At 40.9% G+C, this 16,237-nt stretch overlaps 1 protein-coding gene across 5 annotated transcripts in view; it reads left to right on the plus strand.

Moving 5' to 3' along the window:
* SYTL5 (synaptotagmin like 5) overlaps positions 1–16,237 on the plus strand; it is a 158,613-nt gene that overhangs the window by 72,466 nt on the left and 69,910 nt on the right. For all 5 annotated transcript variants that reach the window (XM_072137799.1, XM_072137803.1, XM_072137801.1 and 2 more), the window contains exon 3: positions 15,917–16,135. In XM_072137799.1, coding sequence (XP_071993900.1) covers positions 15,917–16,135 — 219 coding nt within the window. The remainder of the gene's footprint in view (positions 1–15,916; positions 16,136–16,237) is intronic.

The following is a 16,237-nucleotide window of genomic DNA, read 5'->3' on the forward strand; positions in this document are numbered from 1 at the left end:
CTACTGGTATTTTCACGCACAACCATCTCTAAGGTTTACAGAGAATGGTCTGAAAAAGAAAAAACATCCAGTGAGCGGCAGTTCTGTTGGTGGAAATGTCTTGTTGATGCCAGAGGTCAGAGGAGAATGGGCAGACTCGTTTGAGCTGATAGAAAGGCAACAGTGACTCAAATCGCCACCCGTTACAACCAAGGTAGGCAGAAGAGCATCTCTGAACGCACAGTACGTCGAACTTTGAGGCAGATGGGCTACAGCAGCAGAAGACCACACCGGGTGCCACTCCTTTCAGCTAAGAACAGGAAACTGAGGCTACAATTTGCACAAGCTCATCGAAATTGGACAGTAGAAGATTGGAAAAACGTTGCCTGGTCTGATGAGTCTCGATTTCTGCTGCGACATTCGGATGGTAGGGTCAGAATTTGGCGTCAACAACTTGAAAGCATGGATCCATCCTGCCTTGTATCAACGGTTCAGGCTGGTGGTGGTGGTGTCATGGTGTGGGGAATATTTTCTTGGCACTCTTTGGGCCCCTTGGTACCAATTGAGCTTTGTTGCAACGCCACAGCCTACCTGAGTATTATTGCTGACCATGTCCATCCCTTTATGACCACAATGTACCCAACAACTGATGGCTACTTTCAGCAGGATAATGCGCCATGTCATAAAGCTGGAATCATCTCAGACTGGTTTCTTGAACATGACAATGAGTTCACTGTACTCAAATGGCCTCCACAGTCACCAGATCTCAATCCAATAGAGCATCTTTGGGACATGGTGAAACGGGAGATTTGCATCATGGATGTGCAGCCGACAAATGTGCGGCAACTGTGCGATGTCATCATGTCAATATGGACCAAAATCTCTGAGCAATGCTTCCAGCACCTTGTTGAATCTATGCCACGAAGAATTGAGGCAGTTTTGAATGCAAAAGGGGGTCCAACCCGTTACTAGCATGTTGTGCCTAATAAAGTGGCCGGTGAGTGTATAATACATTGGAGGATAGAGAAGGCAGAGTTATTTCCAGACAACTGGTATCTCAGGTTATAAGACATTATACCAGGGGACAGAGGTGCTGGTATAGTATGTCACAACCAGTATATAAACACCATACAGGAATAATCTTATATCCAAGAAAATAGGAGTAGATGCATAGTAATATATCACAAAAGAGGCCACAGGCTAAAAGATTAAGAGGCGGATGTCACGGTTTAACCAGATTAACCTTCCAACAGAACATGTTATACAGATGTTCAATCTCAGAGCAAACATGGCGGTGATATTGAAGATGAATTCATTAGTAGCACAGGTTATATAGGATGTTCCATATCCGAGTACAGATGGTGGTGATATTGGAGATTTACAGTCCTATTGGTTGCACAGGTTATACAGTAGGTTCTATATCCGAGAGTATAGATGGTGGAAATGTTGCAGATTTACAGTCTGCGAACCGCTAAAACATGAAGTTATCTGCTCAATTCTAAAATATATCCATGACCTTAAAATACATATAAAGACCATTTGGTCTAAGAGTACCCAGTCTATGGATCCACTGGAAATCTTTTTTCTTCTTAATAACTGGGGCCCTATTACCACCCAGTCTCATAGGAGGCACATGATCAATAATCAGTAAACTGTTTAGATACTGGCAAATCCAGCCTCTTCTGTATGCTCAGTCTATGATTTTATAAGCAAGTTTTAAGCCCACATATCATAGTCTACACGGGCATTCAAGGAGGTAAACTACAAATGTAGTGTCACATGTCAAATAATGTCTAATGGTATATTCCACATCAGTCATTGAGTGTCTTAATTTGTCTCCCTTAATCACAAATTTACAATTGAAACAATTTAGACAAGGATAACATCCTTGGGGCAGTTATAAACGAGGTAGGTCTCTTACCAGAACCTAAATCAGATCTGACAATCCTGTCCTTAAGGCTCCTGGTATGAAAGGAGGGGGTTTCTCAAATTCTGGTACATTCTTGGTACCTTTCAGTAGAATAGGTCAATGCGATCTTAATATATTAGCAACTTGATGACTACTGTCATCAAAAACAGAAATAAAGGGTATTCTCCTCCTCTGTGTCGCTTCCCCTAGGTTGTGTGAGCAATCTCTTATTCTGTTTCCAATTTTTTGTCTTTGTTTTTTAACCCCTTACAGGCTGAGCCCTCTCCATAGTCGGTAAGTCTTTGCTGCATATTGCAGCAGACTTACCAGTATCCCCCGCGATCAATCTCATGGGTGCCTCCGTCTTGCCAAAGATCATCGGTCCCCGTGACGTCATCGGGGAGCGGCGATCTGCCGCCATGACAGCCTCAGGTCTATCAGCACATTGTATCAGCACATTGTAATCAGCACATTGTAATGAACGAGGAGGAAAATCCCCATATACTACCATACAGTAGTATAATTTCACAACATCTTATCCAGGTATATTGCTATGTGACTGAAAATAGAATGTGTGGCTGATACTATAGGTTGACCCAGGGGCCGTTCTAAAGACTTATGGACCTTGGAGGACATACAGGACAGGAGTCGTAGGTGAATATAAAACAAAATAAGGGCCAGTGTCTTCTTTAACAATCTTAGCTTGTACCACATCCTCAACAATAGTTTTAAATTGTATACCAATTTCAAACTTGGGATCAAATGAAATACATTTGTACACCCTCTGATCACTGAGTTGACATTTAATATCTGAGAGGTAGGATGCCTTGTACATGATGACCCCCGTGATCATCCAAAGCCTCCATCTCCACTTTCGTCATATTGGGGCGAGAGAAATCCTTCAGGAAATTTTGTATAAGTGTATAACTATCATTCTTTACTGCATTCATAAACACCTCAATCGCCAGAACATTAACAGAAGCATATGGTAGTATGGCAGTATATGGTAGGATCAATCAGACAACCTAGGGTTGAAGTACCCTAGGGAGTCTGAAAAATAGTAAAAAATTATGAAGAAGTTATTAGCGCCAGAAGACGGTAAAATGAAGAAATTTTTTTTTTGTACAACCTATACAAATTTGGTATCCACGTGATCATACTGACCCAATGAATAAAGTAGACCTGTCATTTAGGGCGCACAGTGAAAGACGTAAAATCCAAGCTCACAAGAAACGACACAAATGTGTTTTTTTGCTGCTTCCCAGTATACGGCATAGAAAATTAAATACCATCACTATGAAGTGCAATTTGTTATGCAGAAAACAAGATGTCACACATCTCTCTACATGGAAAATTTAAAAAGTTATAGATTTTTGAAGGTGGGGAGTGAAAAATAAAGATGCAAAAAGAAAAAGGGCCTGGTCCTTAAGGGGTTGAGGCTTTGCTGCTTTTTTTCTTATATAATTATATTTATAAACGTTAAAGGAAATCCGTCAACACAATTTACCTACCTAATTAACTGTTAGTTTATGTAGGGTTATGCCCACCCACACATGCCACCCATTCATTTGTTTTTATTGTTCATCTGCTCCATCCAGGCCAAAACTGCACTTTAGAAATATGCTTATGCTTTGGCAGAGCATCTCTGGGCTCCGACTGCACATTTGGCTAGACTTAAGAGTGACGTAGCTGAAGGGGAAAGGATGAAAGAAGGCACTGGGGAGATAGAAGTGTAGCATGGGGCTTTGTTATAAGATAATACTTTATTGATCCCCGGGTGGGAAAATTATTTTGTACATAGTGCCGAGCATATGATTGCATACCTTTGACAACGCGTTTAGTAAACAGACATTTACGAATTACTTGGCTTGCTTGCTTTTTGTTAATTCTTTCCTTACTTGTAGCTTGTTACTTAAACACATATGTCGCTACATACCTGGATTACACAATACAGGGGTTCATACATATTTACAGGATACATACAGTTTACAGGTAGACAATGCACAAGTTGTGAACAAGGGTTACGCCGATTACCTCCAGGTATAGATGGTGGTGTTGGTGTCTGCTTTAGTTAGACAGATGCCACACGCCGCTCTGATGGCACTCGGTGCCGGTGCTATATACAAAAAGATACTGGCTCACATGAGGACCGCCCCAGGAAAGGAAGAACAAGAGCCCCCTCTGCTACAGAGGATAAGTTCATCTGAGTCAAGTTAACAGCAGCTCAGATTAGAAACCAGGTCAATAACACAGAGATTTAATAGCAGACACATCTCTACAACATCTGTTACTGGTTCGGAGCGCGCCAGAGCCCAGTGCATGGAGAGGGCTCGCGGGCCGAGCCCTCTCCATAGCCGGTAAGTCTTTGCTGTATATTGCAGCAAAGGCTTACCGGTAACACCCGCGATTGGTGCTAGCAATCCGGGTGATCCGTCGTCATGGTAGCCTCGGGTGTTATGAATACCCGAGGCTACTTTGTTTTAACCCATCCATTACAATGTGCTAATTGCACATTGTAATGAATGGGGAGTAGAATCCACATATACTGCCATACAGTATTATGGCAGTATATGATAGGATGAATCAGACTACCTAGGGTTAGAGTACCCTAGGGAGTCTTAAAAATAGTAAAAGTAAAAATAAAAAAAAGTTTAAAAAAAAAATTATAATAAAAAAACCTAAAAATTCAAATCACCCTCCTTTCCCTAGAACTGATATAAATATAAATAAAAAGTAAAAATCATAAACACATTAGGTATTGCCGCGTTCGCAAATGTCCGATCTATCAAAATATAATAACGTTTTTTCACTGCGTTTAACCCCTTAACAGAAAATAGCGCCCAAAGTCGAAAATTGCATTTTTTTTGCCATTTTGAAAAATGTAAAAAAATTAATAAAAAGTGATCAAAAGGTCACACAGTCCCAAAAATGATAGCAATGTAAACGCCATCAAAATTCACAAAAATGACACTACCCACAGCTCCGTACACCAAAGTATGAAAAAGTTATTGGCGCCAGAAGATGGCAAAATAAAAAAAAATATTTTGTACAGGAGGTTTTAATTTTTTTAAATGTATGAAAACATTATAAAACCTATACAAATTTGGTATCCATGTGATTGCACCGACCCAAAAAATAAAGTAGACATGTCATTTGGGAGAGTGAAAGCTGTAAAATCCTGGCCCACAAGAAAATGTGGTTTTTCACCATTTTCACTGCATTTGGAATTTTTTTCCCGCTTCCCAGTACACACCATGGAATATTAAATACCATCACTATGAAGTGCAATTTGTTAAACAGAAAATAAGCCATCACACAGCTCTTTATGTGGAAAAATAAAAAAGTTATAGATTTTTGAAGTTGGTGAGCGAAAAATGGAAGTGAAAAAACTAAAGGCCAAGTCGTTAAGGGGTTAAGAGGAGACTGTGTGCAGCAGCCTTCATGGTAAAACCATGAACATGAACATATACAGTTCCGACTTACATACAAATTCAACTTAAAGGGGTTGTCCGAGTTCTTGAAAAAAACTAAAAGTGGCCGGGAGAGGGCTGCTTTAAAAAAATAAAGTCCTACTTACCTTCTGGTGCCCTCCGTTATCCAGTGCTGGACTCAGCTTCCGGCCGGACCCGACAACCTTCTGACCCCCATACACAATGCTGTGTATAGGTACGGATAGGCGTGCCCGGCCACGGCCGTCCCGAAACTGAGTCCTGCGCTGCTCCGGCGGCCATGTTTGTTTACATGGCGCCCGGACCGGAGTGACAGCAGAGCTGGATACCGGAGGGCACCGGAAGGTAAGTAGTACTTTATTTTTTTTAAGCAGCCCTCTCCCACTTTTAGTTTTTTTCAAGAACTCGGACAACCCCTTTAAGTACAAACCCAAGGAACCTATCTTGTACATAACCCAGGGACTGCCTGTATTGAATATGGATAAAAAGGTCTGCAATTCTGAAATTCACAATTGAAAGCAAAGATGGATTTGTAACAAAACCAGGGGTTATGAACTGCACATGTTATATGCTCTATTCCTGATTGCAGAGAGACCAGATCCCTAATTAAATAAATACGGCGGGATTTATGCTCTATAAACCTCAGACCACAGATGGGAAAGTAACATCAGATTGCAGCATGTAGGTAGACCCCCCCCCCACCTTACAGTATATAGGAGCCACAGAATATCTGTTCATCATATATGATAGGTGACAGCAATATACATATATATATATATATATATATATATATATATATATATATATATATATACACTCACTGGCCACTTTATTAGGTACACCTGTCCAACTGCTCGTTAACACTTAATTTCTAATCAGCCAATCACATGGCGGCAACTCAGTGCATTTAGGCATGTAGACATGGTCAAGACAATCTCCTGTAGTTCAAACCGAGCATCAATATGGGGAAGAAAGGTGATTTAAGTGCCTTTGAACGTGGCATGGTTGTTGGTGCCAGAAGGGCTGGTCTGAGTATTTCAGAAAATGCTGATCTACTGGTATTTTCACGCACAACCATCTCTAAGGTTTACAGAGAATGGTCTGAAAAAGAAAAAACATCCAGTGAGCGGCAGTTCTGTTGGTGGAAATGTCTTGTTGATGCCAGAGGTCAGAGGAGAATGGGCAGACTCGTTTGAGCTGATAGAAAGGCAACAGTGACTCAAATCGCCACCCGTTACAACCAAGGTAGGCAGAAGAGCATCTCTGAACGCACAGTACGTCGAACTTTGAGGCAGATGGGCTACAGCAGCAGAAGACCACACCGGGTGCCACTCCTTTCAGCTAAGAACAGGAAACTGAGGCTACAATTTGCACAAGCTCATCGAAATTGGACAGTAGAAGATTGGAAAAACGTTGCCTGGTCTGATGAGTCTCGATTTCTGCTGCGACATTCGGATGGTAGGGTCAGAATTTGGCGTCAACAACTTGAAAGCATGGATCCATCCTGCCTTGTATCAACGGTTCAGGCTGGTGGTGGTGGTGTCATGGTGTGGGGAATATTTTCTTGGCACTCTTTGGGCCCCTTGGTACCAATTGAGCTTTGTTGCAACGCCACAGCCTACCTGAGTATTGTTGCTGACCATGTCCATCCCTTTATGACCACAATGTACCCAACAACTGATGGCTACTTTCAGCAGGATAATGCGCCATGTCATAAAGCTGGAATCATCTCAGACTGGTTTCTTGAACATGACAATGAGTTCACTGTACTCAAATGGCCTCCACAGTCACCAGATCTCAATCCAATAGAGCATCTTTGGGACGTGGTGAAACGGGAGATTTGCATCATGGATGTGCAGCCGACAAATGTGCGGCAACTGTGCGATGTCATCATGTCAATATGGACCCAAATCTCTGAGCAATGCTTCCAGCACCTTGTTGAATCTATGCCACGAAGAATTGAGGCAGTTTTGAATGCAAAAGGGGGTCCAACCCGTTACTAGCATGTTGTGCCTAATAAAGTGGCCGGTGAGTGTATAATACATTGGAGGATAGAGAAGGCAGAGTTATTTCCAGACAACTGGTATCTCAGGTTATAAGACATTATACCAGGGGACAGAGGTGCTGGTATAGTATGTCACAACCAGTATATAAACACCATACAGGAATAATCTTATATCCGAGAAAATAGGAGTAGATGCATAGTAATATATCACAAAAGAGGCCACAGGCTAAAAGATTAAGAGGCGGATGTCACGGTTTAACCAGATTAACCTTCCAACAGAACATGTTATACAGATGTTCAATCTCAGAGCAAACATGGCGGTGATATTGAAGATGAATTCATTAGTAGCACAGGTTATATAGGATGTTCCATATCCGAGTACAGATGGTGGTGATATTGGAGATTTACAGTCCTATTGGTTGCACAGGTTATACAGTAGGTTCTATATCCGAGAGTATAGATGGTGGAAATGTTGCAGATTTACAGTCTGCGAACCGCTAAAACATGAAGTTATCTGCTCAATTCTAAAATATATCCATGACCTTAAAATACATATAAAGACCATTTGGTCTAAGAGTACCCAGTCTATGGATCCACTGGAAATCTTTTTTCTTCTTAATAACTGGGGCCCTATTACCACCCAGTCTCATAGGAGGCACATGATCAATAATCAGTAAACTGTTTAGATACTGGCAAATCCAGCCTCTTCTGTATGCTCAGTCTATGATTTTATAAGCAAGTTTTAAGCCCACATATCATAGTCTACACGGGCATTCAAGGAGGTAAACTACAAATGTAGTGTCACATGTCAAATAATGTCTAATGGTATATTCCACATCAGTCATTGAGTGTCTTAATTTGTCTCCCTTAATCACAAATTTACAATTGAAACAATTTAGACAAGGATAACATCCTTGGGGCAGTTATAAACGAGGTAGGTCTCTTACCAGAACCTAAATCAGATCTGACAATCCTGTCCTTAAGGCTCCTGGTATGAAAGGAGGGGGTTTCTCAAATTCTGGTACATTCTTGGTACCTTTCAGTAGAATAGGTCAATGCGATCTTAATATATTAGCAACTTGATGACTACTGTCATCAAAAACAGAAATAAAGGGTATTCTCCTCCTCTGTGTCGCTTCCCCTAGGTTGTGTGAGCAATCTCTTATTCTGTTTCCAATTTTTTGTCTTTGTTTTTTAACCCCTTACAGGCTGAGCCCTCTCCATAGTCGGTAAGTCTTTGCTGCATATTGCAGCAGACTTACCAGTATCCCCCGCGATCAATCTCATGGGTGCCTCCGTCTTGCCAAAGATCATCGGTCCCCGTGACGTCATCGGGGAGCGGCGATCTGCCGCCATGACAGCCTCAGGTCTATCAGCACATTGTATCAGCACATTGTAATCAGCACATTGTAATGAACGAGGAGGAAAATCCCCATATACTACCATACAGTAGTATAATTTCACAACATCTTATCCAGGTATATTGCTATGTGACTGAAAATAGAATGTGTGGCTGATACTATAGGTTGACCCAGGGGCCGTTCTAAAGACTTATGGACCTTGGAGGACATACAGGACAGGAGTCGTAGGTGAATATAAAACAAAATAAGGGCCAGTGTCTTCTTTAACAATCTTAGCTTGTACCACATCCTCAACAATAGTTTTAAATTGTATACCAATTTCAAACTTGGGATCAAATGAAATACATTTGTACACCCTCTGATCACTGAGTTGACATTTAATATCTGAGAGGTAGGATGCCTTGTACATGATGACCCCCGTTATCATCCAAAGCCTCCATCTCCACTTTCGTCATATTGGGGTGAGAGAAATCCTTCAGGAAATTTTGTATAAGTGTATAACTATCATTCTTTACTGCATTCATAAACACCTCAATCGCCAGAACATTAACAGAAGCATATGGTAGTATGGCAGTATATGGTAGGATCAATCAGACAACCTAGGGTTGAAGTACCCTAGGGAGTCTGAAAAATAGTAAAAAATTATGAAGAAGTTATTAGCGCCAGAAGACGGTAAAATGAAGAAATTTTTTTTTTGTACAACCTATACAAATTTGGTATCCACGTGATCATACTGACCCAATGAATAAAGTAGACCTGTCATTTAGGGCGCACAGTGAAAGACGTAAAATCCAAGCTCACAAGAAACGACACAAATGTGTTTTTTTGCTGCTTCCCAGTATACGGCATAGAAAATTAAATACCATCACTATGAAGTGCAATTTGTTATGCAGAAAACAAGATGTCACACATCTCTCTACATGGAAAATTTAAAAAGTTATAGATTTTTGAAGGTGGGGAGTGAAAAATAAAGATGCAAAAAGAAAAAGGGCCTGGTCCTTAAGGGGTTGAGGCTTTGCTGCTTTTTTTCTTATATAATTATATTTATAAACGTTAAAGGAAATCCGTCAACACAATTTACCTACCTAATTAACTGTTAGTTTATGTAGGGTTATGCCCACCCACACATGCCACCCATTCATTTGTTTTTATTGTTCATCTGCTCCATCCAGGCCAAAACTGCACTTTAGAAATATGCTTATGCTTTGGCAGAGCATCTCTGGGCTCCGACTGCACATTTGGCTAGACTTAAGAGTGACGTAGCTGAAGGGGAAAGGATGAAAGAAGGCACTGGGGAGATAGAAGTGTAGCATGGGGCTTTGTTATAAGATAATACTTTATTGATCCCCGGGTGGGAAAATTATTTTGTACATAGTGCCGAGCATATGATTGCATACCTTTGACAACGCGTTTAGTAAACAGACATTTACGAATTACTTGGCTTGCTTGCTTTTTGTTAATTCTTTCCTTACTTGTAGCTTGTTACTTAAACACATATGTCGCTACATACCTGGATTACACAATACAGGGGTTCATACATATTTACAGGATACATACAGTTTACAGGTAGACAATGCACAAGTTGTGAACAAGGGTTACGCCGATTACCTCCAGGTATAGATGGTGGTGTTGGTGTCTGCTTTGGTTAGACAGATGCCACACGCCGCTCTGATGGCACTCGGTGCCGGTGCTATAGCTGCCTGATTACCAGCTACCACCAAGGCGGCTCATTACAGCGTACCACCGACCAGAGCAGGCACCAGTCGGCTACCAAGTGGGATCAGATCACAGGCCCGGTAGTTTTTTTTTTTCTTTTTGCGAGCCTGATGGAGAGGAGCCTAGGCCCAGTGGACAGGGCCTGGAGATCATAGGGCTTGGATGAAGGGGCTTGGTGGGTTACAGGGGCTGGCAATAAATGACCTGTTGGGTCACAGGGCCAGCCATTGCACAAAAGTCCGTATCCTGCAGTATCGGACCTTACGCACGGCAGCGCCATATGGTGTCGAGTTATAAGCCAGAAGTGCTCTGCTAATGCGTCAGAGTACTTCCACCTCTTTTGCATATTTATTATAATTAATAATATTAATTTCTTTATTTATATAGCGCACACAGATTATGCAGTGCTGCACAGAACTTGCCAAATCGGTCCCTGTCCCCATGGGGCTCACAATCTAATCAACCTACCAGTATGTTTTTGGTGTTTGGGAGGAAACTGAAGGACCCAGAGTAAACCCACGCAAACACGGGGAGAATATACAAACTCTTTGCAGATGTTGACCTGGATGGACCTTGAACCCAGCACTGCAAGGCAGAAGTGCTACCCACTCAGCCACCGTGCTGCCTGTATTTATTATAAATTTGTCAGTTTTTGGCATGGAAAGAGCAGCTGGAAAATAAAAAAAACAAAGGCATGGGTGACAAGTTGCCATAGCCCTACATATAATAGCAGTTGATTGGGGTAGGTAAGTTGTAGAGAAATATTTCCTCATTTAATTGCCCCAAAGGTCAGTCTGGTGTTACAAATGAAGTTATTCACAGCCATTATGACAAGATTTCTCTGTGCCCGAAAAGTGGTGATAATGTCCTGGAATGATCAGAACCCCCCTCCCTCAAGCGATGGATCATACTTATTAATAGTGCTATTCCTTGCTACCGTTGTGTATTTGCCAACAGGAGATGTCCTCATGAGTTTGTTTGGTCGAGGTGGTGCGTAAATCCCTATGCTGCCTAATATTTGCCCTGGTTTCTCTGTTTCAATGGATGAGAGTGGTGGTGATGATATGAATGTGTGAGTGCTTGCTGGTCATGTGTCACTGCGAGCTATATATTTGTCCTGTGTGGGCAGACTACAGTACCTCTGCCCTTATTGCTACTGTACATATCTTGTGACCATAAATTGTGGATTTATTGAGCTATCCATACACCCTGGTCGGAGGAGATTCCCCTGCACCTGTTTTGGGGGTGCCCCTTTGCTCAGAGCCTGTTGGACGCCCTGTAACCCCATTTCCAAGACTCTGTGCCAAGGGGCTGCATAACGCACCATGCAGTGCTTTATGGGTTGTTCCAGGGCACTCATGCCATTGAGGATATCCAGGTTACCTGACTCCTTATAAACTGCTATAAGGACACCATCTGGTACACCAGGAGACTCCTCACTTTGCACAAGACAGTCTTGACAACACTGTTTGCTACAGACTTGTCCTCAACAGCCTGCTGGATTATTCACTAGCAGGAAGACAATGACAAGAAGGAGAAGCCCCACTAGGAAACTCCTCCCCCCTCTGCTAAGGTATACAGAGCAGCGGTGACAACAACAACACTGTAGGGCTTCAGCAGGAGTCAATGTCTTATCTGTGAGGACACAGTAAGAGCAAGACAGGCTAATGCCTAGCTGGATTTGGACCTCCTGCTGTGAGGTAGGATCGCCTCCCCTGGCACCCACCGCCTCCCTCAGGGAGAATCCAGGCGAAAGCCGCTTTTTTGGACTTTGCAAGACATCTACGCTTTGCACAAGTTCAGGACTTTTGTATGAAATGCTGGACTTTGCTTAGATTAGGTGTCTTAGGAATTGCAGGCTGTGTTTATCTGGCAAAGGCCAGAAAACACTCACTTTCCACTAGATTTGGACTTTTACAGGGGTTTCTGGGTCGCGCATACATTATGCAAACGACCCAAACCAGGAAGTGGACTTTTGCTAGGTTCCCTTCCTTGTTTTTCCCCCTTCTGTGTCTGTCTTTCAATAAAGCTTCGGGCAAGTGTTACCCCCACCCCTTCCACCCCGCACCCTTTTCCGTTTTTACACTTGGTCGTCGCCGTAAGTGAGATGCAATGCGTGTTTAGTTAGGTCAATTGAGCGAGCTGTGTGCTAGTATAGTGTTTTCATGGCACAGTTGAGGATTATACTCCTGTGTGCTGTCAACACTACGTGTGAATCTTAATTTATTGTATATGTCATGTATACGCTGTACGTCTGTTGAAATGTATGTAACTCTGACTTATGCTCATTCAATAAAGCCTTTGTGTTGTCAACATTACATATGAATCTTAATTTATTGTATATGTTGTATTGTGGTCTGTGCAAATGTTGGTATTTCTTACTTATGTTCATTCAATAAAGCTATCCATACATGCTTGTACAGTATGCACTATTAACTGTAGCTGAATTAAACATGCTGTAGTCTGCTGTTTTGTTCAGTTCTGGTTTTATTATATTGTTATGAAAAATGGACAAATATGGAGGTTATTTATCAGGGCTTCCACACCATAAAAGTGGCATAGAAACCCTGATAATCACAGGTGCTTGCGATCTGCCAGCACTTGCGATTGTTTCCCTCTTTATGTCAGCTCCATGCTGAGAAAGTTTGCATGCCATGTAATATTTCCACGCCATTGAGGGGCCAGAGGGCCACAACTCTATCATACGGAGGGGCCGAACATAATAAATAACCTCCATTCTCTTTAACCAGACTCCCTTTGGCACTCCATTCAACATGGGGAAAGTGATAACTACTTATTCTTTTCAATTTCAAGAAGACTCCTTGTTTCAGAAACTTGCAACCAAGGAAATTCCTTCATGTGTACATACTGCCATTGTGATTTTTAGATTGCACTTACTTTTTCTTTCTTTCTGCTTTGCTGTTAATCCCTTGATGTCTCAGCACAGCATCACATAATGCTTTAAAAACAAAACTATATCTGCAAATTTTGTACTGAGCTAAAATATTGCACCCTGGGTTACATTTTTTACTTTGTACTATTTTGTACTGTGACGATTGTGTCCATCAAAATTCTTCATACCATAAGGATAAAGTCAGGAATTATTGTTCATACAGTAACTGTGATAGGAGCTTCTGTTGCTCTGTGGAGAGAATTTTTGGTTCATTCCTGTCAATTTTCATAGTACAGGAAAGTCTTATTCATGTGATGGGGGACACACTGATAACCTTAGATATAAGTTAAGGAAGCTTGTCACCAGAGGCAGGTTCACACTGCTGCTTAGAAACCATTAAAAAGTGATCTATAAGAATAAAATGGCATGTAAAAAACTCGGGGACTGACAAAAAATACTGTAATGAAGCAAATAGTAAAATAGGTTTGGATGGAATGTCATTTTTAGAAACATGGTTTATGTAAAGGGATTGCTTAACATGGAAGTATACTCTCCTGTAATTAGCAGAAGTAGCTTTACTACCATAAATCTGGAAATCTACCGTATTTACTGTGACAATATAAAAAATATCCACTTTTTACATTGATTTTGATTTACTAAAGGTATTCAATTGACGACGTGAATCCTGAAGTTCAAAAATCTCTCAATAATTAACCTCCAGAGGAAAATATTACTACATTTTATTTTTGCTCAGACCCACATTGATAGTAACAGCTGCCAATTTTCACAAATAGGGAAATTAATGTTTTCTGAATGTAAATTATTTGTTCACAAAATATATCCAGCCATATATTATAGTATGCACTTGTACATAAAGTGTACCATTCCCCAGACCAGGTACATTTTACTGGAATAAAGATGAGATAAGATTCTGTAATAATTTAATTTACTTTCTTACAGCATGTTGCAAGCTGAATGTTTAATTAATGCTCAGTCTGGCAGTTCTCATGTTCCATTTAGCTGCACATATGTTCAGTTTTATCGAACCTTAATATTTCAGTCATCTACATTTTCAAATAAAGCACAATTGACTTTACATTTTTAGTAATAGTTCAAGATATATTTAAAGGGAACCTGTCACCAGATTTTACTTTATTAAACTACCAACAAACATGCTTTTGGTGTCATATTAAAGATAAGAATATCATCTTTCAGTTAGCAGCAGGCTTGTGGTTATAGAAGCTAGTTACTGTATATACTTGAGTATAAGCAGACCTGAGCATTGGTCACAGCTCCCCAGTATATAGCCAGCCAGCCCCAGTCACTGCTGACCATACTTTGTGTCCGGGCCAGGCCGTGCGCACGGACCTGGTGCTGACCCATCACCAGTGCATATGAAGGAAAAAGAGGACCTACCTGGGGCGTCCGAAAGGCGAGTGATTCATTTATTTTTTTATGTGTTGGCCATACTGGGGGCTGGCAGGCTTTATACTAAACGGGCTGGCTTTATGCTACAAGGGGCTGGCTATATACTTCACGGGGATTGCTGACTATACACTAAAGAGGGCTGACAGGCTATATACTACATGGGCTGTAGTCAAGTGGGGAATTTTCTGCACAAAAATTGTGCTGAAAAACCTAGCTTATACTTATGAGTACATATACGGTAAGTAAAGACAATAGTTTGATTTTTATCGGCTGCTTCCGTTTCCACCAATTTCTTTAACAACCTGTATTTCTTTTTCTGTAGACCACAAGAAGCCTGATGGGATCTGAAAGATGAGAGTTTTATGTTTAATATGACACCAAAAGCATGTTTCTGGGTACTATACAACCAAAGATAGGGGAATCTGAAGTAACACTCCCTCTGCAGCCTCTAAACTTGGCTCATCTCAGGCAAATATGACACTTCTCAGCTCATTTTCACATGAATTTGTGGGAGATTTTTTTAGGTAAATGGGCAAGATTTTATATTAAAAAATTGAAATTCTACAAAGGACCCTTACTGAAGGTGCTGTTAGTTTAAAGTGGTAAAATCTGGTGGCAGATCCCCTTTAAGTTTTTTTTGGACTGCAGCTATAAAAACACCAGGTATAAAATGCCTTGTGCTACAGACTCACATATTTATATACCTCAATTCAATGAACTTATTAGCTGAAATGTACTGTTGCTTTGACCCTTTTTTAGGTGTAGAAAAGGTATCTAGTCCATTATCCTCCTTGAAGTAGCCATTGAAAGATTGCTACTCTGTGGTCAATCAGAAATCCTCAGTTGGTATTGTGCCCCTGAACTATTACACCGCTATGAGCCTGAAGTGTTAGTAACAGGCAGAATGGATTGTTGTTTACACTAGTGAGTGATCTTATCGAATAAATAGCACAACTAAAAATGTATCTACCAACCACTTTTGTTAAGTGTAGCCTTAGGCATTGTTGTGATCTTTTGCTTACGTAGATCATCAAATGGACCTCCTCATTATGGCTTTTGGTTTCAGCATCTTGGTTTTATTTGCAGATCTCTATTTTGCTTTGTTCTCACCTAAATGTCTCACATAATATTTGTAATAAAATTTCATATATTTTTTGTTATTCTATCTCCTTATAGAAGATTGAAAAATGAACTAATCGATATAAAAAAAAAAGGCGCCAAAATTCACAGATCACGCCAGAACAGTGCCAAAATCTGTCTCCGCTGCCAAAAGTCTCTGGGATTAATCTTTGACCGAGGAGATATTTGTCAAGGATGCCAATACAGAGTGTGCAGGTCATGCCGTGTAGTGGTGAAAGATGGTGCCTGGAAATGTACAGTGTGTGATAAAATTACGTAAGTTATGCAAAATCGGGGCGAATGTTATTCAAGGAAATTATTCTTAAACATAGATTAACATTCACTTCTCTGACTTGTTATTATGCTGGTCAAATGAGG

Source organism: Engystomops pustulosus, chromosome 2 (genome assembly GCF_040894005.1).
Source record: "Engystomops pustulosus chromosome 2, aEngPut4.maternal, whole genome shotgun sequence".
Classification (NCBI taxonomy): Eukaryota; Metazoa; Chordata; class Amphibia; order Anura; family Leptodactylidae; genus Engystomops; species Engystomops pustulosus.